Genomic DNA, 21,162 nt, shown 5'->3' with positions numbered 1-21,162 from the left:
CCCTATAACGGCCCCATAACGGCCCCATAACGGCCCCATAATGTCCTATAATGGCCCCATAATGTCCCCATGTCTGTCCTCACATCAGTCTGTCTGTCCGGCCTCGCGTCTGTCCTCGTGTCTGTCCATAACGACCCCATAAAGCTGTCCTATAACGGCCCCATAACGGCCCCATAACGGCCCTATAATGTCCTATAATGGCCCCATGTCTGTCCTCATGTCTGTCCTCCTGTCTGTCCTCATGTCTGTCCTCATGTCTGTCCTCATGTCTGTCCTATCATGGCCCCATAATGTCCCCATGTCTGTCCATAACGACCCCATAAATCTGTCCTATAACGGCCCCATAACGGCCCCATAATGGCCCCATAATGTCCCCATGTCTGTCCCCACGTCTGTCCCCACGTCTGTCCTCATGTCTGTCCTCATGTCTGTCCCCACATCTGTCCTCATGTCTGTCCTCATGTCTGTCCTATCATGGCCCCATAATGTCCCCATGTCTGTCCCCACGTCTGTCCCCACGTCTGTCCTCATGTCTGTCCTCATGTCTGTCCCCACATCTGTCCTCCTGTCTGTCCTCATGTCTGTCCTATCATGGCCCCATAATGTCCCCATGTCTGTCCGTAACGACCCCATAAAGCTGTCCTATAACGGCCCCATAACGGCCCCATAATGGCCCCATGTCTGTCCTCATGTCTGTCCTATAATGTCCCCATGTCTGTCCGTCTTTCTGTCCCTCTCGTGTCCCCACAGTGTCCCCAGAACCCCATGCTGTCCGATTGTCCCCAATGTCCCCAACGTCCCCACTGTCCCTATTCTCCCCCACTGTCCCCATTGTCCCCATTTTCCCCCCAATGTCCCCAATGTCCCCAATTTCCCCCCAATGTCCCCATACCCTCACTGTCCCCAATGTCCCAATTGTCCCCATTGTCCCCCCAATGTCCCCACTGTCCCCACACCCTCACCCCACTGTTCCCCACTGTCCCCAATGTCCCCTTATGCCCCCATTGTCCCCAATGTCCCCATTTTCCCCCAATGTCCCCAATGTCCCCACTGTCCCCAATGTCCCCAATGTCCCCATTTTCCCCCAATGTCCCCAATGTCCCCAATGTCCCCACTGTCCCCAATGTCCCCAATGTCCCCATTTTCCCCCCAATGTCCCCAATGTCCCCAATGTTCCCATACCCCCAATGTCCCCAATGTCCCCATTGTCCCCAATTTCCCCCCAATGTCCCCACTGTCCCCACACCCTCACCCCAATGTCCCCAAAGTCCCCATTTTCCCCCCAATGTCCCCATCCCCCCACTGTCCCCAATGTCCCCATTGTCCCCACTGTCCCCACTGTCCCCGCACCCTCCCCCCAATGTCCCCAATGTCCCCAATGTCCCCAATGTCCCCATTTTCCTCCTAATGCCCCCAATGTCCTCCTATCCCCATTATGCCCCCATTGTCCCCAATGTCCCCAAAGTCCCCCCACTGTCCCCAATGTCCCCACTGTCCCCACACCCTTGCCCCAATGTCCCCAACGTCCCCATTTTCCCCCCACTGTCCCCAATGTCCCCAATGTCCTCCTATCCCCATTATGCCCCCATTGTCCCCAATGTCCCCAAAGTCCCCCCAATGTCCCCATACCCCCACTGTCCCCAATGTCCCCACTGTCCCCACACCCTTGCCCCAATGTCCCCAACGTCCCCATTTTCCCCCCACTGTCCCCAATGTCCCCAATGTCCTCCTATCCCCATTATGTCCCCATTGTCCCCAATGTCCCCAAAGTCCCCCCAATGTCCCCATACCCCCCCTGTCCCCAATGTCCCCACTGTCCCCACACCCTCGCCCCAATGTCCCCAATGTCCCCAATGTCCCCAATGTCCCCAAAGTCCCCCCAATGCCCCCACTGTCCCCCGATGTCCCCAATGTCCCCATTGTCCCCACACCCTCGCCCCAATGTCCCCAATGTCCCCAATGTCCCCAATGTCCCCAAAGTCCCCCCAATGCCCCCACTGTCCCCCGATGTCCCCAATGTCCCCATTGTCCCCACACCCTCCCCCCAATGTCCCCAATGTCCCCAATGTCCCCAAAGTCCCCCCAATGTCCCCATACCCCCCCTGTCCCCAATGTCCCCACTGTCCCCACACCCTCTCCCCAACGTCCCCAACGTCCCCACCCCGTTCTGTCCCCTCCCCACGTCACCGTGTGTCACCGCCGCGCATCCCCAATTGTCCCCATGGTTGGGGACAAAGGTCCCCCCTTGTTGTCCCCGAGCTCATATAGCGCCGCTGTCACCCCGGATGGGACAATTTGTCACCGTCACCGTCGACGTGTCACCGACGGGGAAGCGTCCCATGGGGACGGGGGTGGCACTGCTGGGGTGGCTGCTGGCAGGTAGGGGACATTGGGGGGACAGTGGGGACATTGGGGGGATAATGGGGATAAGGGGACATTGGGGACATTGGGGACAATAGGGACATTGGGGACATCGGGGACATTGGGGGGACAGTGGGCATAAGGGGACATTGGGGACATTGGGGGGACAGTGGGGGAGAATGGGGACATTGGGGACATTGGGGGGATAATGGGGACATTGGGGGGACAGTGGGGATAAGGGGACATTGGGGACTTTGGGGACATTGGGGGGACAGTGGGGGGACAGTGGGGGGATAATGGGGACAAGGGGACATTGGGGACATTGGGGGGACAGTGGGGACATTGGGGACATTGGGGGGACAGTGGGGACATTGGGGGGATAATGGGGATAAGGGGACATTGGGGACTTTGGGGACTTTGGGGGGACATTGGGGGGACAGTGGGGGGATAATGGGGACAAGGGGACATTGGGGATATTGGGGACATTGGGGGGACATTGGGGGGATAATGGGGATAAGGGGACATTGGGGACAGTGGGGACATTGGGGACATTGGGGACATTGGGGGGACAGTGGGGACAGTGGGGGGATAATGGGGATAAGGGGACATTGGGGACAGTGGGGGGACATTGGGGGGACATTGGGGGGATAATGGGGATAAGGGGACATTGGGGACAATAGGGACATTGGGGACAGTGGGGACATTGGGGGGATAATGGGGACATTGGGGTCGTTGGGGACATTGGAGGAGAATGGGGACATTGGGGACATTGGGGATGATGGGGGCAGTGGGGGCAATGGGGGACATTGGGGACATTGGGGGAGAATGGGGACATTGGGGACATTGGGGACATTGGGAGCAGTGGGGGGAAATGAGGAAAAACTGGGGAGAAATGGTCAAAAATTGGGAGAAATGGGGAGAAATTGGGAAAAAATGGGGAGAAATGAGGGGGAAATGGGGGAAAATGGGAAAAAATGGGAAAAATGGGAAAAAAATGGGGGAAAAGGGGGGAAAATGGAAAAAAAACGGGGGAAAACGGGGAAAAATGGGGGGAAATCGGGAGAAATGAGGGAAAAATGGGGAAAAATTGGGGAAAATCCGGCAAAATGAGGGAAAAATGGGGGAAAAACTGGGGAGAAATGGGGGAAAATGGGGAAAAATGGGAAAAAATGGGGGAAAATGGGAAAAAACGGGGAAAATGGGGAAAAATGGGGAAAAAATTGGGAAAATGGGGAGAAATGGGAAAAAATGGGGGAAAAGGGGAAAAAATGGGGAAAATAGAGAAAAAAGGGAGAAAATGAAGGAGAAATGGGTGAAAATGGGAAAAAATGGGGGAGAATGGGGAGAAATGGGAAAAAATGGGGGAAAATGGGAAGAAATGGGGACAGATGGGAAGAAATGAACGAAAAATGGGGAGAAATGGGGAAAATGGGGGAGAATGGGGAGAAAATGGGGGAAAATGGGGAAAAATGGGGAAAAATGGGGGAAATGGCAAAAAAAAGGGGGAAAATTGGGGAAAATGGGGGAAATGGGGGAAATGGGGGAAATGAGGGAAAAAGGGCGGAAAATGGGGGAAAATGGGGGAAAATGGGGGGAAAATGGTGAAAATGGGAAGAAATGGGGGAAAAAATGGGGACAGATAGGGAGAAATGAGGGAAAAATGGGGAGAAATGGAAAAAAATGAGGGAGAATGGGGAGAAATGGGGGAAATGAGGGAAAAATGGGGAAAAATGGGGGGAAAATGAGGGTAAAATGGTGAAAATGGGAAAAAATGGGGGAAAATGGGAAGAAATGGGGGAAAAATGGGAAGAAATGGGAAGAAATGGGGGAGAATGGGGAGAAATGGGGGGAAAATGGGGAGAAATGGAAAAAATGGAGGAAAATGGAAAAAAAAAGGGGGGAAACAGGGAAAATGGGGTGAAATGGGGAAATGAGGGAAAAATGGGGGAAAAAAGTGGAAAATCCGGCAAAATGAGGGGAAATGGGTGAAAATGAGGAAAAAATGGGGGAAAATGGGGAGAAATGTGGGAAAAATGGGAAAAAATGGGGAAAATGGGAAAAAAAACGGGGAAAATGGGGAAAATAGGGAGAAATGGGGAGAAATGGGGAGAAATGAGGGAAAAATGGGGAAGAATTGGGGAAAATCCAGCAAAATGAGGGAAAAATGGGTGAAAATGAGGAAAAAATGGGGGAGAATGGGGAGAAATGGGGGAAAATGGGTGGAAAATGGGGAAAATTTGAATAAATGGGAAGAAATGGGGACAGATGGGGAGAAATGAGGGGAAAATGGGGAGAAATGGAAAAAAAATGGGGACGAATGGAGAGAAATGGGGGAAAATGGGAAAAAAAACGGGGGAAAATGGGGAAAATTGGGTGAAATGGGGGAAATGAGGGAAAATGGGGGAAAAAGGGGGAAAATCCGGCAAAATGAGGGAAAAATGGGGGAAAATGAAGAAAAAAATGGGGGAAAATGGGGAGAAATGTAAAAAAAACGGGGGCAATGGGGGATAGGGGAAAAATGGGGGAGAATGGGAAAAAAATGGGGGGAAATGGGGGGGAAATGGGGAGAAATGGGAGGAAATGGGTGGAAAATGGGGAAAATTGGAAGAAATGGGAAGAAATGGGGACAGATGGGGAGAAATGAGGGGAAAATGGGGAGAAATGGAAAAAAAATGGGGAAGGATGGGGAGAAATGGTGGAAAAATGGGGAGAAATGGGGGAAAAACTTGGGAAAAATGTGGAGAAATGAGGGAAAAATTTGGAGAAATAGGAAAGAATGGGGAAAAATGGGGAGAAATGGGGGAAAATGGGGGAAAAATGAGGAGAAACGAGGGAAAAAATGGGGAGAAATGTGGGACAAATGTGGGAAAATTGGGAGAAATTGGTGAAAAATTGGGAAAAATGAGAAAAGATGGAGGAAAATGGGGGAAAATGGGGAGAAATGGGAAGAAATGGGGACAAATGGGGACAAATGGCCCAAAATGGGGACAAATGGGGGAAAATAGGCGACAAATGGGGCCCAAAATGGTGACAATGGGAACAAATGGGGACAAATGGCCCAAAATGGGGACAAATGGGACAAATTGGGGATAAATGGGGACAAATGGGGACAAATGGGGACAATGGGGACAAATGGGGGCAAATGGGGACAAAGGGAGAGAAATGAGCCCAAAATGGTGACAATGGGGACAAATGGGGACAATTGGGTCAAATATGGGACAAATGGGACCAAAACAGTGACAATGGGGACAAATGGGGGCAAATAGAGGACAATAGGGACAAATTGGGACAATGGGGACAAGTAGGGGACAACAGGGGACAAAGGGGGACAAAGGGGGCCAAAACGGTGACAGTGGGGACAAATGGGGACAATGGGACCTCATTTGGATTTCTCCTACAGCCATCGCAGTGACGGTGACAGGAGAGAATACCACAAGCGTCACCAACACAAGTGTCACCTCCACACAGACAACTGTCACCTCAACAAGGACCTCCATCGGGTCCTCCAACACTTCATGGACCTCCACGGATGTCAACACCACCGAGGGGACACAGTCAGCCAAGAGTGATGTCACCTCCCAAGTGACGACCACCGGTGGCACATCCACTGCTGTCACCTCCACCGGTGGCACCTCCAGCGCTGTCTCCGCCTCGGATGTCACCTCTACTGCTGTCACCTCCACTGTCACCTCCACTGCTGTCACCCCCACTGAATCAACCTCCACTGCTGTCACCCCCACCGATGTCACCTCCAGTGGTGTCACCTCCACTGCCACCACCCCCACAGTCTCCTCTACTACAGAAGGAATTTCCACTGCTGTCACGCCAACAGACGTCACCTCCTCTCATGTCACCACCACAGATGTCACCTCCACTGCTGTCACCTCCACTGCCACCACCTCAGAAGTGACCCCCACTGTCTCCTCTACTCCTGAAGCAATTTCCACTGCTGTCACCCCAACAGCTGTCACCTCCACTGCTGTCACCCCCACAACTGCCACCCCAACCGAAGTCACCTCCTCAGATGTCACCTCTTCTGCCATCCCCTCCACGGCTGTCTCTACAACTGATGCCACCTCCACAGATGTCACCGCGACTTCTGTCACCTCTACCGATGTCACCTCCACTGGTGAAACCATGTCCACTGTCACCTCCACCTCTGTCACCCCTACGGATGTCACCTCATCTGGCGTCACCTCCACAGCTGTCACCTCCATCAGTGTCTCCACCTCAGATGTCACCTCTACAGCTGTCTCCTCAACTGCAGTCACCCCCACAGATGTCACCTCCACTGGCATCACCCCAACAGATGGAACCTCCACTACTGTCACCTCCACTGCTGTCACCTCTCCTGATGTCACCCCCACGGAAATCACCTCCACTGCTGTCACCTCCACCGGTGGCACCTCCAGCGCTGTCTCCGCCTCGGATGTCACCTCTACTGCTGTCACCTCCACTGTCACCTCCACTGCTGTCACCCCCACTGAATCAACCTCCACTGCTGTCACCCCCACCGATGTCACCTCCAGTGGTGTCACCTCCACTGCCACCACCCCCACAGTCTCCTCTACTACAGAAGGAATTTCCACTGCTGTCACGCCAACAGACGTCACCTCCTCTCATGTCACCACCACAGATGTCACCTCCACTGCTGTCACCTCCACTGCCACCACCTCAGAAGTGACCCCCACTGTCTCCTCTACTCCTGAAGCAATTTCCACTGCTGTCACCCCAACAGCTGTCACCTCCACTGCTGTCACCCCCACAACTGCCACCCCAACCGAAGTCACCTCCTCAGATGTCACCTCTTCTGCCATCCCCTCCACGGCTGTCTCTACAACTGATGCCACCTCCACAGATGTCACCGCGACTTCTGTCACCTCTACCGATGTCACCTCCACTGGTGAAACCATGTCCACTGTCACCTCCACCTCTGTCACCCCTACGGATGTCACCTCATCTGGCGTCACCTCCACAGCTGTCACCTCCATCAGTGTCTCCACCTCAGATGTCACCTCTACAGCTGTCTCCTCAACTGCAGTCACCCCCACAGATGTCACCTCCACTGGCATCACCCCAACAGATGGAACCTCCACTACTGTCACCTCCACTGCTGTCACCTCTCCTGATGTCACCCCCACGGAAATCACCTCCACTGCTGTCACCTCCACTGGTGGCTCCTCCAGCACTGTCACCTCCACTGCTGTCACCCCAACTGAAGTCACTTCCTCTGCTGTAACCTCGAGTGCCATCACTGCCACAGATGTCACCTCCACTGCTGTCACGTCCACAGATGTCACCTCCTCTCTGTTCTCCTCCACTGGCATCACCAGCACTACTGTAACTTCCACTGCTGTCACCTCTTCTGGTGTCACCTCCACTGGAGCCACCTCCACAGATGTCACCTCCACTGCTGTCACCTCCACAGATGTCACCTCCACACTTGAAACCTCCACTGCTGCCACCTCTACTGATGTCACCCCCACAGATGTCACCTCCACTGCTGTCACATCAACAGGAATCACTTCTGGTGTCACCTCCACTGATGTCACCTCCACACTTGAAACCTCCACAGCTGTCACCTCTACTGGTGTGACTTCCACTGCTGTCACCCCCACAGATGTCACCTCCTCTCCAGTCACCTCCACTGGCGTCACCAGCACTGCTGTAACATCCACAGATGTCACCACTTCTGGCGTCACCTCCACTGCTGTCACCTCCACTGATGTCACCTCCACACTTGAAACCTCCACAGCTTTCACTTCTACTGGTGTCACCTCCACTGCTGTCACCCCCACAGATGTCACCTCCACTGCTGTCACCTCCTCAGGTGTCACCTCCTCTCCAGTCACCTCCACTGGCATCACCAGCACTGCTGTAATCTCTACTGCTGTCACCTCTACTGGTGTCACCTCCACTGCAGCCACTTCCACAGATGTCACCTCCACTGCTGTCACCTCCACAGGCAGCACTTCTGGTGTCACCTCCAGCGCTGTCACTTCCACACTTGAAACCTCCACAGCTGTCACCTCTACTGGTGTGACTTCCACTGCTGTCACCCCCACAGATGTCACCTCCTCTTCTGCTACCTCCACTGCTGTCACCTCCACAGGCAGCACTTCTGGTGTCACCTCCACTGCAGCCACCTCCACAGATGTCACCTCAACTGGTATCAGCTCCACTGCTGTCACTTCCACTGGCATCACCCCCACAGATGTCACCTCCACATTTGAGACCTCCACTGCTGTCTCTTCTACTGGTGTCACCCCCACAGATGTCACCTCCACTGCTGTCACCTCCTCAGGTGTCACCTCCTCTCCAGTCACCTCCACCGGCATCACCAGCACTGCTGTAATCTCCACTGCTGTCACCCCCACAGATGTCACCTCTACTGCTGTCACCCCTTCTGGCGTCACCTCCACTGCTGTCACCTCCACAGGCAGCACTTCTGGTGTCACCTCCACTGGAGCCACCTCCACAGATGTCACATCCACAGCTGTCACCTCTACTGGTATGACGTCCACTGCTGCCACTCCCACAGATGTCACCTCTACTGCTGTCACTTCCACTGGCATCACCCCCACAGATGTCACCTCCACACTTGAAGCCTCCACATCTGCTACCTCCACTGATGTCACCTCCACTGCTGTCACCCCCACAGATGTCACCTCCTCTCCAGTCACCTCCACTGGCATCACCAGCACTGCTGTAACCTCCACTGCTGTCACCTCTTCTGGTGTCACCTCCACTGCAGCCACCCCCACAGATGCCACCTCCACACTTGAAACCTCCACTGCTGTCACCTCTACAGGTGTGACTTCCACTGCTGTCACCCCCACAGATGTCACCTCCACGGCTGTCACCCCCACAGATGACACCTCCTCTCCAGTCACCTCCACTGGCGTCACCAGCACTGCTGTAACCTCCACAGATGTCACCACTTCTGGAGTCACCTCCACTGCTGTCACCCCCACAGATGTCACCTCCACTTCTTCTACGTCCACTGCTGTCACCTCTTCTGGTGTCACCTCCACTGCACCCACCTCCACAGATGTCACCTCAACTGGTATTAGCTCCACTGATGTCAGCTCCACTGCTGTCACCCCCACAGATGTCACCTCCACACTTGAAGCCTCCACATCTGCTACCTCCACTGATGTCACCTCCACTGCTGTCACCCCCACAGATGTCACCTCCTCTTCTGCTACCTCCACTGCTGTCTCTTCTACTGGTGTCACCACCACAGATGTCACCTCCACTGCTGTCACCTCTACTGGGGCCACTTCCACTGGCATCACTGCCACAGTTGTCACCTCCCCGGATGCCACCTCTACTTCTGCTACCTCCACTGCTGTCACCTCTTCTGGTGTCACCTCCACTGGAGCCACCTCCACAGATGTCACCTCCACTGCTGTCTCTTCTCCTGGTGTCACCCCCACTGATGTCACCTCCACTTCCTCTACCTCCACTGGCATCAGCTCAACAGGAATCACTTCTGGTGTCACCCCAACAGATGTCACCTCCACTGCTGTCACCTCCACTCCTGAAACCTCCACTGCTACCACCTCAACTGGTGTCACTTCTACTGCTGTCACCTCCACTGCTGTCACCTCCACAGGCATCACCAGCACTGCTGTCACCACTCCTGGTGTCACCTCCACTGCTGTCACCTCCACCGATGTCACTTCCACACTTGAAACCTCCACAGCTGTCACCTCTACTGGTGTAACCTCCACTGCTGTCACCCCCACAGATGTCACCTCCACTGCTGTCACCTCCTCAGGTGTCACCTCCTCTCCAGTCACCTCCACTGGCATCACCAGCACTGCTGTAACCTCAACTGCTGTCACCTCTTCTGGTGTCACCTCCACTGGAGCCACCTCCACAGATGGCACCTCCACACTTGAAACCTCCACTGCTGTCACCTCTACTGGTGTGACTTCCACTGCTGCCACTCCAACAGATGTCACCTCCACTGCTGTCACCTCCACAGGCAGCACTTCTGGTGTCACCTCCAGCGCTGTCACTTCCACACTTGAAACCTCCACAGCTGTCACCTCTACTGGTGTGACCTCCACTGCTGTCACCCCCACAGATGTCACCTCCTATTCTGCTACCTCCACTGCTGTCACCTCCACAGGCAGCACTTCTGGTGTCACCTCCACTGCAGCCACCTCCACAGCTGTCACCTCAACTGGTATTAGCTCCACTGCTGTCACTTCCACTGGCATCACCCCCACAGATGTCACCTCCACTACTGTCACCTCTACTGGGGCCACTTCCACTGGCATCACTGCCACAGTTGTCACCTCCTCCGATGCCACCTCCACTTCTCCTAGCTCTACTGCTGTCACCACCTCTGGTGTCACCTCCACTGAAGCCACCTCCACAGATGTCACCTCCACACTTGAAACCTCCACTGCTGCCACCTCTACTGATGTCACATCAACAGGAATCACTTCTGGGGTCACCTCCACTGATGTCACCTCCACACTTGAAACCTCCACAGCTGTCACCTCTACTGGTGTGACTTCCACTGCTGTCACCCCCACAGATGTCACCTCTACTGCTGTCACCTCCACTGCTGTCACCCCAACAGATGTCACCTCCACTGCTGTCACCCCCACAGATGTCACCTCCTCTCCAGTCACCTCCACTGGCGTCACCAGCACTGCTGTAACATCCACAGATGTCACCACTTCTGGCGTCACCTCCACTGCTGTCACCCCCACTGATGTCACCTCCACTTCTGCTACCTCCTCTGCTGTCACCTCCTCTGGTGTCACCTCCACTGGAATCACCAGCACTGCTGTAACCTCCACTGCTGTCACCTCTTCTGGTGTCACCTCCACTGCTGTCACCCCCACAGATGTCACCTCCACTTCTGCTACCTTCACAGCTGTCACCTCTTCTGGTGTCACCTCCCCTGGAGCCACCTCCTCTGCTGTCACCTCATCTGGTGTCACCTCCACTGAAGCCACCTCCACAGATGTCACCTCCACTGGTGTCACTTCCACTGCTGTCACCCCCACAGATGTCACCTCCTCTTCTGCTACCTCCACTGCTGTCTCTTCTACTGGTGTCACCCCGACAGATGTCACCTCCACTGCTGTCACCTCTACTGGGGCCACTTCCACTGGCATCACTGCCACAGTTGTCACCTCCCCGGATGCCACCTCCACTTCTGCTACCTCCACTGCTGTCACCTCTTCAGGTGTCACCTCCACTGGAGCCACCTCCACAGATGTCACCTCCACTGCTGTCTCTTCTACTGGTGTCACCCCCACTGATGTCACCTCCACTTCCTCTACCTCCACTGGCATCAGCTCAACAGGAATCACTTCTGGTGTCACCCCAACAGATGTCACCTCCACTGCTGTCACCTCCACTCCTGAAACCTCCACTGCTACCACCTCAACTGGTGTCACTTCTACTGCTGTCACCTCCACAGGCATCACCAGCACTGCTGTCACCACTCCTGGTGTCACCTCCACTGCTGTCACCTCCACCGATGTCACTTCCACACTTGAAACCTCCACAGCTGTCACCTCTACTGGTGTAACCTCCACTGCTGTCACCCCCACAGATGTCACCTCCACTGCTGTCACCTCCTCAGGTGTCACCTCCTCTCCAGTCACCTCCACTGGCATCACCAGCACTGCTGTAACCTCAACTGCTGTCACCTCTTCTGGTGTCACCTCCACTGGAGCCACCTCCACAGATGTCACCTCCACACTTGAAACCTCCACTGCTGTCACCTCTACTGGTGTGACGTCCACTGCTGCCACTCCAACAGATGTCACCTCCACTGCTGTCACCTCCACAGGCAGCACTTCTGGTGTCACCTCCAGCGCTGTCACTTCCACACTTGAAACCTCCACAGCTGTCACCTCTACTGGTGTGACCTCCACTGCTGTCACCCCCACAGATGTCACCTCCTCTTCTGCTACCTCCACTGCTGTCACCTCCACAGGCAGCACTTCTGGTGTCACCTCCACTGCAGCCACCTCCACAGCTGTCACCTCAACTGGTATTAGCTCCACTGCTGTCACTTCCACTGGCATCACCCCCACAGATGTCACCTCCACTACTGTCACCTCTACTGGGGCCACTTCCACTGGCATCACTGCCACAGTTGTCACCTCCTCCGATGCCACCTCCACTTCTCCTAGCTCTACTGCTGTCACCACCTCTGGTGTCACCTCCACTGAAGCCACCTCCACAGATGTCACCTCCACACTTGAAACCTCCACTGCTGCCACCTCTACTGATGTCACATCAACAGGAATCACTTCTGGGGTCACCTCCACTGATGTCACCTCCACACTTGAAACCTCCACAGCTGTCACCTCTACTGGTGTGACTTCCACTGCTGTCACCCCCACAGATGTCACCTCTACTGCTGTCACCTCCACTGCTGTCACCCCAACAGATGTCACCTCCACTGCTGTCACCCCCACAGATGTCACCTCCTCTCCAGTCACCTCCACTGGCGTCACCAGCACTGCTGTAACATCCACAGATGTCACCACTTCTGGCGTCACCTCCACTGCTGTCACCCCCACTGATGTCACCTCCACTTCTGCTACCTCCTCTGCTGTCACCTCCTCTGGTGTCACCTCCACTGGAATCACCAGCACTGCTGTAACCTCCACTGCTGTCACCTCTTCTGGTGTCACCTCCACTGCTGTCACCCCCACAGATGTCACCTCCACTTCTGCTACCTTCACAGCTGTCAACTCTTCTGGTGTCACCTCCCCTGGAGCCACCTCCTCTGCTGTCACCTCATCTGGTGTCACCTCCACTGAAGCCACCTCCACAGATGTCACCTCCACTGGTGTCACTTCCACTGCTGTCACCCCCACAGATGTCACCTCCTCTTCTGCTACCTCCACTGCTGTCTCTTCTACTGGTGTCACCCCGACAGATGTCACCTCCACTGCTGTCACCTCTACTGGGGCCACTTCCACTGGCATCACTGCCACAGTTGTCACCTCCCCGGATGCCACCTCCACTTCTGCTACCTCCACTGCTGTCACCTCTTCAGGTGTCACCTCCACTGGAGCCACCTCCACAGATGTCACCTCCACTGCTGTCTCTTCTACTGGTGTCACCCCCACTGATGTCACCTCCACTTCCTCTACCTCCACTGGCATCAGCTCAACAGGAATCACTTCTGGTGTCACCCCAACAGATGTCACCTCCACTGCTGTCACCTCCACTCCTGAAACCTCCACTGCTACCACCTCAACTGGTGTCACTTCTACTGCTGTCACCTCCACTGCTGTCACCTCCACAGGCATCACCAGCACTGCTGTCACCACTCCTGGTGTCACCTCCACTGCTGTCACCTCCACCGATGTCACTTCCACACTTGAAACCTCCACAGCTGTCACCTCTACTGGTGTAACCTCCACTGCTGTCACCCCCACAGATGTCACCTCCACTGCTGTCACCTCCTCTCCAGTCACCTCCACTGGCATCACCAGCACTGCTGTAACCTCAACTGCTGTCACCTCTTCTGGTGTCACCTCCACTGGAGCCACCTCCACAGATGTCACCTCCACACTTGAAACCTCCACTGCTGTCACCTCTACTGGTGTGACGTCCACTGCTGCCACTCCAACAGATGTCACCTCCACTGCTGTCACCTCCACAGGCAGCACTTCTGGTGTCACCTCCAGCGCTGTCACTTCCACACTTGAAACCTCCACAGCTGTCACCTCTACTGGTGTGACCTCCACTGCTGTCACCCCCACAGATGTCACCTCCTCTTCTGCTACCTCCACTGCTGTCACCTCCACAGGCAGCACTTCTGGTGTCACCTCCACTGCAGCCACCTCCACAGCTGTCACCTCAACTGGTATTAGCTCCACTGCTGTCACTTCCACTGGCATCACCCCCACAGATGTCACCTCCACTACTGTCACCTCTACTGGGGCCACTTCCACTGGCATCACTGCCACAGTTGTCACCTCCTCCGATGCCACCTCCACTTCTCCTAGCTCTACTGCTGTCACCACCTCTGGTGTCACCTCCACTGAAGCCACCTCCACAGATGTCACCTCCACACTTGAAACCTCCACTGCTGCCACCTCTACTGATGTCACATCAACAGGAATCACTTCTGGTGTCACCTCCACTGATGTCACCTCCACACTTGAAACCTCCACAGCTGTCACCTCTACTGGTGTGACTTCCACTGCTGTCACCCCCACAGATGTCACCTCCACTGCTGTCACCCCCACAGATGTCACCTCCTCTCCAGTCACCTCCACTGGCGTCACCAGCACTGCTGTAACATCCACAGATGTCACCACTTCTGGCGTCACCTCCACTGCTGTCACCTCCACTGCAGTCACCTCTACTGGTGTGACTTCCACTACTGCCACTCCCACAGATGTCACCTCTACTGCTGTCACCTCCACTGCTGTCACCCCCACAGATGTCACCTCCACTGCTGTCACCTCCTCAGGTGTCACCTCCTCTCCAGTCACCTCCACTGGCATCACCAGCACTGCTGTAACCTCAACTGCTGTCACCTCTTCTGGTGTCACCTCCACTGGAGCCACCTCCACAGATGTCACCTCCACTGCTGTCACCTCCACAGGCAGCACTTCTGGTGTCACCTCCACTGGAGCCACCTCCACAGATGTCACATCCACAGCTGTCACCTCTACTGATATGACGTCCACTGCTGCCACTCCCACAGATGTCACCTCTACTGCTGTCACTTCCACTGGCATCACCCCCACAGATGTCACCTCCACACTTGAAGCCTCCACATCTGCTACCTCCACTGCTGTCACTCCCACAGATGTCACCTCCTCTCCAGTCACCTCCACTGGCATCACCAGCACTGCTGTAACCTCCACAGATGTCACCACTTCTGGAGTCACCTCCACTGCAGCCACCCCCACAGATGCCACCTCCACACTTGAAACCTCCACTGCTGTCACCTCTACTGGTGTGACTTCCACTGCTGTCACCCCCACAGATGTCACCTCCACGGCTGTCACCCCCACAGATGTCACCTCCTCTCCAGTCACCTCCACTGGCGTCACCAGCACTGCTGTAACCTCCACAGATGTCACCTCTACTGGTGTCACCTCCACTGCCATCACCTCCACTGCAGTCAGCACCACAGATGTCACCTCCACTTCTTCTACGTCCACTGATGTCACCTCTACTGGTGTGACTTCCACTGCTGCCACTCCAACAGATGTCACCTCTACTGCTGTCACCTCCACTGCTGTCACCCCCACAGATGTCACCTCCTCTTCTGCTACCTCCACTGCTGTCACCTCCACAGGCAGCACTTCTGGTGTCACCTCCAACGCTGTCACTTCCACACTTGAAACCTCCACAGCTGTCACCTCTACTGGTGTGACCTCCACTGCTGTCACCCCCACAGATGTCACCTCCTCTTCTGCTACCTCCACTGCTGTCACCTCCACAGGCACCACTTCTGGTGTCACCTCCACTGCAGCCACCTCCACAGATGTCACCTCAACTGGTATTAGCTCCACTGCTGTCACTTCCACTGGCATCACCCCCACAGATGTCACCTCCAGATTTGAGACCTCCACTGCTGTCTCTTCCACTTCTGTCACCCCCACAGATGTCACCTCTACTGCTGTCACCTCTTCAGGTGTCACCTCCACTGCTGTCACCCCCACAGACGTCACCTCCTCTCCAGTCACCTCCACTGGCGTCACCAGCACTGCTGTAACCTCCACTGCTGTCACCTCCTCTGATGTCACCTCCACAGCTGTCACCTCTAGTGGCGTTACTCCTACTGCCTTCACCTCCACTGCTGTCACCCCCACAGATGTCACCTCTCCATTCACCAGCACTGCTGTCACCTCTTCTGGTGTCACCTCCTCTGGAGCCACCCCCACAGATGTCACCTCCACTGCTGTCACCCCCACGGATGTCACCTCCTCTCTGTTCACCTCCACTGCCATCACCAGCACTGCTGTCACCTCCACTGCTGTCACCTCCACAGGCAGCACTTCTGGTGTCACCTCCACTGCTGTCACCCCCACAGATGTCACCTCCACTGATGTCACCACCACTTCTGCTACCTCCTCTGCTGTCACCTCCTCTGGTGTCACCTCCACTGCTGTCACCCCCACAGATGTCACCTCCTCTCCAGTCACCAGCACTGCTGTCTCCTCTTCTGGTGTCACCTCCACTGGAGCCACCTCCACAGCTGTCACCTCTACTGGCGTGACGTCCACTGCTGTCACCTCCACTGCTGTCACCCCCACAGATGTCACCTCGTCTCCAGTCACCTCCACTGGCATCACCAGCACTGCTGTAACCTCCTCTGCTGTCACCTCCTCTGGTGTCACCTCCACTGGAGCCACCCCCACAGATGTCACCTCCACACTTGAAACCTCCACTGCTGTCACCTCTACTGGTGTGACTTCCACTGCTGTCACCCCCACAGATGTCACCTCCTCTCCAGTCACCTCCACTGGCATCACCAGCACTGCTGTAACCTCCTCTGCTGTCACCCCCACAGATGTCACCTCCTCTTCTGCTACCTCCACTGCTGTCACCTCCACAGGCAGCACTTCTGGTGTCACCTCCACTGCAGCCACCTCCACAGATGTCACCTCAACTGGTATTAGCTCCACTGCTGTCACTTCCACTGCTGTCACCCCCACAGATGTCACGTCCACTGCTGTCACCTCTACTGGGGCCACTTCCACTGGCATCACTGCCACAGTTGTCACCTCCCCGGATGCCACCTCTACTTCTGCTACCTCCACTGCTGTCACCTCTTCTGGTGTCACCTCCACAGTTGTCACCTCCACAGCTGTCACCTCTACTGCTGTCACCTCTTCCGGCATCACCTCCACTGCTGTCACCCCCACTGATGTAACCCCCACAGATGTCACCTCCACTTCTGCTTCCTCCACTGCTGTCACCTCTTCTGGGGTCACCTCCTCTGGAGCCACCCCCACAGATGTCTCCTCCACTGCTGTCACCCCCACGGATGTCACCTCCTCTCTGGTCACCTCCACTGGCATCACGAGCACTGCTGTCACCTCCACTGCTGTCACCCCCACAGATGTCACCTCTACTGCTGTCACCTCTTCAGGTGTCACCTCCACTGCTGTCACCCCCACAGATGTCACCTCCTCTCTGGTCACCTCCACTGGCGTCACCAGCACTGCTGTAACATCCACTGCTGTCACCTCTTCTGGAGTCACCTCCACTGGATCCACCTCCACAGCTGTCACCTCCACAGCTGTCACCTCTACTGGCGTCACTCCCACTGCCATCACCTCCACTGCTGTCACCCCCACAGATGTCACCTCCATTTCTTCTACATCCACTGATGTCACCACCACTGCTGTCACCTCCACAGATGTCACTTCCACTGATGTCACCACCACTTCTGCTACCTCCTCTGCTGTTACCTCTTCTGGTGTCACCTCCACTGGAGCCACCTCCACAGATGTCACCTCCACACTTGAAACCTCCACTGCTGTCACCTCTACTGGTGTGACTTCCACTGCTGTCACCCCCACAGATGTCACCTCCACTTCTTCTACGTCCACTGATGTCACCTCCACTGCTGTCACCTCTACTGGTGTGACTTCCACTGCTGCCACTCCAACAGATGTCACCTCTACTGCTGTCACCTCCACTGCTGTCACCTCCACAGGCAGCACTTCTGGTGTCACCTCCACTGGAGCCACCTCCACAGATGTCACCTCAACTGGTATTAGCTCCACTGCTGTCACTTCCACTGCTGTCACCCCCACAGATGTCACGTCAACTGCTGTCACCTCTACTGCTGTCACCTCTTCAGGTGTCACCTCCACGGCGGTCACCCCCACAGATGTCACCTCCTCTCCAGTCACCAGCACTGCTGTAACCTCCACTGCTGTCACCTCTTCTGGTGTCACCTCCACTGCAGCCACCTCCACAGATGTCACCTCCTCTGATGTCACCCCCACAGCTGTCACCTCTACTGGCCTCACTCCCACTGCCATCACCTCCACTGCTGTCACCCCCACAGATGTCACCTCCACTTCTACATCCACTGATGTCACCTCCACTGCTGTCACCCCCACAGATGTCACCTCCACTTCTTCTACATCCACTGATGTCACCTCCACTGCTGTCACCTCTAACGGTGTGACTTCCACTGCTGCCACTCCAACAGATGTCACCCCCACAGATGTCACCTCCACTGATGTCACCACTACTTCTGCTACCTCCTCTGCTGTCACCTCCTCTGGTGTCACCTCCACTGCTGTCACCCCCACAGATGTCACCTCCACTTCTACATCCACTGATGTCACCTCCACTGCTGTCACCCCCACAGATGTCACCTCCACTTCTTCTACATCCACTGATGTCACCTCCACTGCTGTCACCTCTAACGGTGTGACTTCCACTGCTGCCACTCCAACAGATGTCACCCCCACAGATGTCACCTCCACTGATGTCACCACTACTTCTGCTACCTCCTCTGCTGTCACCTCTTCTGGTGTCACCTCCACTGGAGCCACCTCCACAGATGTCACCTCCACAGCTGTCACCTCTACTGGTGTAACTTCCACTGCTGCCACTCCCACAGATGTCACCTCTACTGCTGTCACCTCCACAGATGTCACCTCCTCTCTGGTCACCTCCACTGGCATCACCAGCACTGCTGTAACCTCCACTGCTGTCACCTCTTCTGGTGTCACCTCCACTGCAGCCACCCCCACAGATGCCACCTCCACACTTGAAACCTCCACTGCTGTCACCTCTACTGGTGTGACTTCCACTGCTGTCACCCCCACAGATGTCACCTCCACGGCTGTCACCCCCACAGATGTCACCTCCTCTCCAGTCACCTCCACTGGCGTCACCAGCACTGCTGTAACCTCCACAGATGTCACCTCTACTGGTGTCACCTCCACTGCCATCACCTCCACTGCAGTCAGCACCACAGATGTCACCTCCACTTCTTCTACGTCCACTGATGTCACCTCTACTGGTGTGACTTCCACTGCTGCCACTCCAACAGATGTCACCTCTACTGCTGTCACCTCCACTGCTGTCACCCCCACAGATGTCACCTCCTCTTCTGCTACCTCCACTGCTGTCACCTCCACAGGCAGCACTTCTGGTGTCACCTCCAACGCTGTCACTTCCACACTTGAAACCTCCACAGCTGTCACCTCTACTGGTGTGACCTCCACTGCTGTCACCCCCACAGATGTCACCTCCTCTTCTGCTACCTCCACTGCTGTCACCTCCACAGGCACCACTTCTGGTGTCACCTCCACTGCAGCCACCTCCACAGATGTCACCTCAACTGGTATTAGCTCCACTGCTGTCACTTCCACTGGCATCACCCCCACAGATGTCACCTCCAGATTTGAGACCTCCACTGCTGTCTCTTCCACTTCTGTCACCCCCACAGATGTCACCTCTACTGCTGTCACCTCTTCAGGTGTCACCTCCACTGCTGTCACCCCCACAGACGTCACCTCCTCTCCAGTCACCTCCACTGGCGTCACCAGCACTGCTGTAACCTCCACTGCTGTCACCTCCTCTGATGTCACCTCCACAGCTGTCACCTCTAGTGGCGTTACTCCTACTGCCTTCACCTCCACTGCTGTCACCCCCACAGATGTCACCTCTCCATTCACCAGCACTGCTGTCACCTCTTCTGGTGTCACCTCCTCTGGAGCCACCCCCACAGATGTCACCTCCACTGCTGTCACCCCCACGGATGTCACCTCCTCTCTGTTCACCTCCACTGCCATCACCAGCACTGCTGTCACCTCCACTGCTGTCACCTCCACAGGCAGCACTTCTGGTGTCACCTCCACTGCTGTCACCCCCACAGATGTCACCTCCACTGATGTCACCACCACTTCTGCTACCTCCTCTGCTGTCACCTCCTCTGGTGTCACCTCCACTGCTGTCACCCCCACAGATGTCACCTCCTCTCCAGTCACCAGCACTGCTGTCTCCTCTTCTGGTGTCACCTCCACTGGAGCCACCTCCACAGCTGTCACCTCTACTGGCGTGACGTCCACTGCTGTCACCTCCACTGCTGTCACCCCCACAGATGTCACCTCGTCTCCAGTCACCTCCACTGGCATCACCAGCACTGCTGTAACCTCCTCTGCTGTCACCTCCTCTGGTGTCACCTCCACTGGAGCCACCCCCACAGATGTCACCTCCACACTTGAAACCTCCACTGCTGTCACCTCTACTGGTGTGACTTCCACTGCTGTCACCCCCACAGATGTCACCTCCTCTCCAGTCACCTCCACTGGCATCACCAGCACTGCTGTAACCTCCTCTGCTGTCACCCCCACAGATGTCACCTCCTCTTCTGCTACCTCCACTGCTGTCACCTCCACAGGCAGCACTTCTGGTGTCACCTCCACTGCAGCCACCTCCACAGATGTCACCTCAACTGGTATTAGCTCCACTGCTGTCACTTCCACTGCTGTCACCCCCACAGATGTCACGTCCACTGCTGTCACCTCTACTGGGGCCACTTCCACTGGCATCACTGCCACAGTTGTCACCTCCCCGGATGCCACCTCTACTTCTGCTACCTCCACTGCTGTCACCTCTTCTGGTGTCACCTCCACTGGAGCCACCTCCACAGATGTCTCCTCCACTGCTGTCACCCCCACGGATGTCACCTCTCCATTCACCAGCACTGCTGTCACCTCTTCTGGTGTCACCTCCTCTGGAGCCACCCCCACAGATGTCTCCTCCACTGCTGTCACCCCCACGGATGTCACCTCCTCTCTGGTCACCTCC

General features: G+C 55.7%; 1 protein-coding gene across 1 annotated transcript in view; it reads left to right on the top strand.

Moving 5' to 3' along the window:
• Positions 1-2,019: 2,019 nt before the first annotated feature.
• LOC149913604 (uncharacterized) overlaps positions 2,020-21,162 on the top strand; it is a 39,069-nt gene continuing 19,926 nt past the window's right edge. The window contains exons 1-10 of the mRNA XM_090129468.1: positions 2,020-2,379; positions 5,762-9,382; positions 9,758-10,144; positions 10,916-11,440; positions 12,704-13,033; positions 14,198-14,224; positions 14,762-15,894; positions 15,943-16,012; positions 16,577-16,646; positions 17,409-20,414. Of these exons, the coding sequence (XP_089985594.1) occupies positions 2,112-2,379; positions 5,762-9,382; positions 9,758-10,144; positions 10,916-11,440; positions 12,704-13,033; positions 14,198-14,224; positions 14,762-15,894; positions 15,943-16,012; positions 16,577-16,646; positions 17,409-20,414 (9,437 nt within the window). The 5' untranslated portion in view covers positions 2,020-2,111. The remainder of the gene's footprint in view (positions 2,380-5,761; positions 9,383-9,757; positions 10,145-10,915; positions 11,441-12,703; positions 13,034-14,197; positions 14,225-14,761; positions 15,895-15,942; positions 16,013-16,576; positions 16,647-17,408; positions 20,415-21,162) is intronic.

This window comes from Phasianus colchicus, chromosome 36 (assembly GCF_987193195.1).
Source record: "Phasianus colchicus chromosome 36, bPhaCol1.hap1.1, whole genome shotgun sequence".
Taxonomy (NCBI): domain Eukaryota; kingdom Metazoa; phylum Chordata; class Aves; order Galliformes; family Phasianidae; genus Phasianus; species Phasianus colchicus.
The sequence above is the reverse complement of the archived record's forward strand: the minus strand, read 5'-3'. Positions and strand labels throughout refer to the sequence as shown.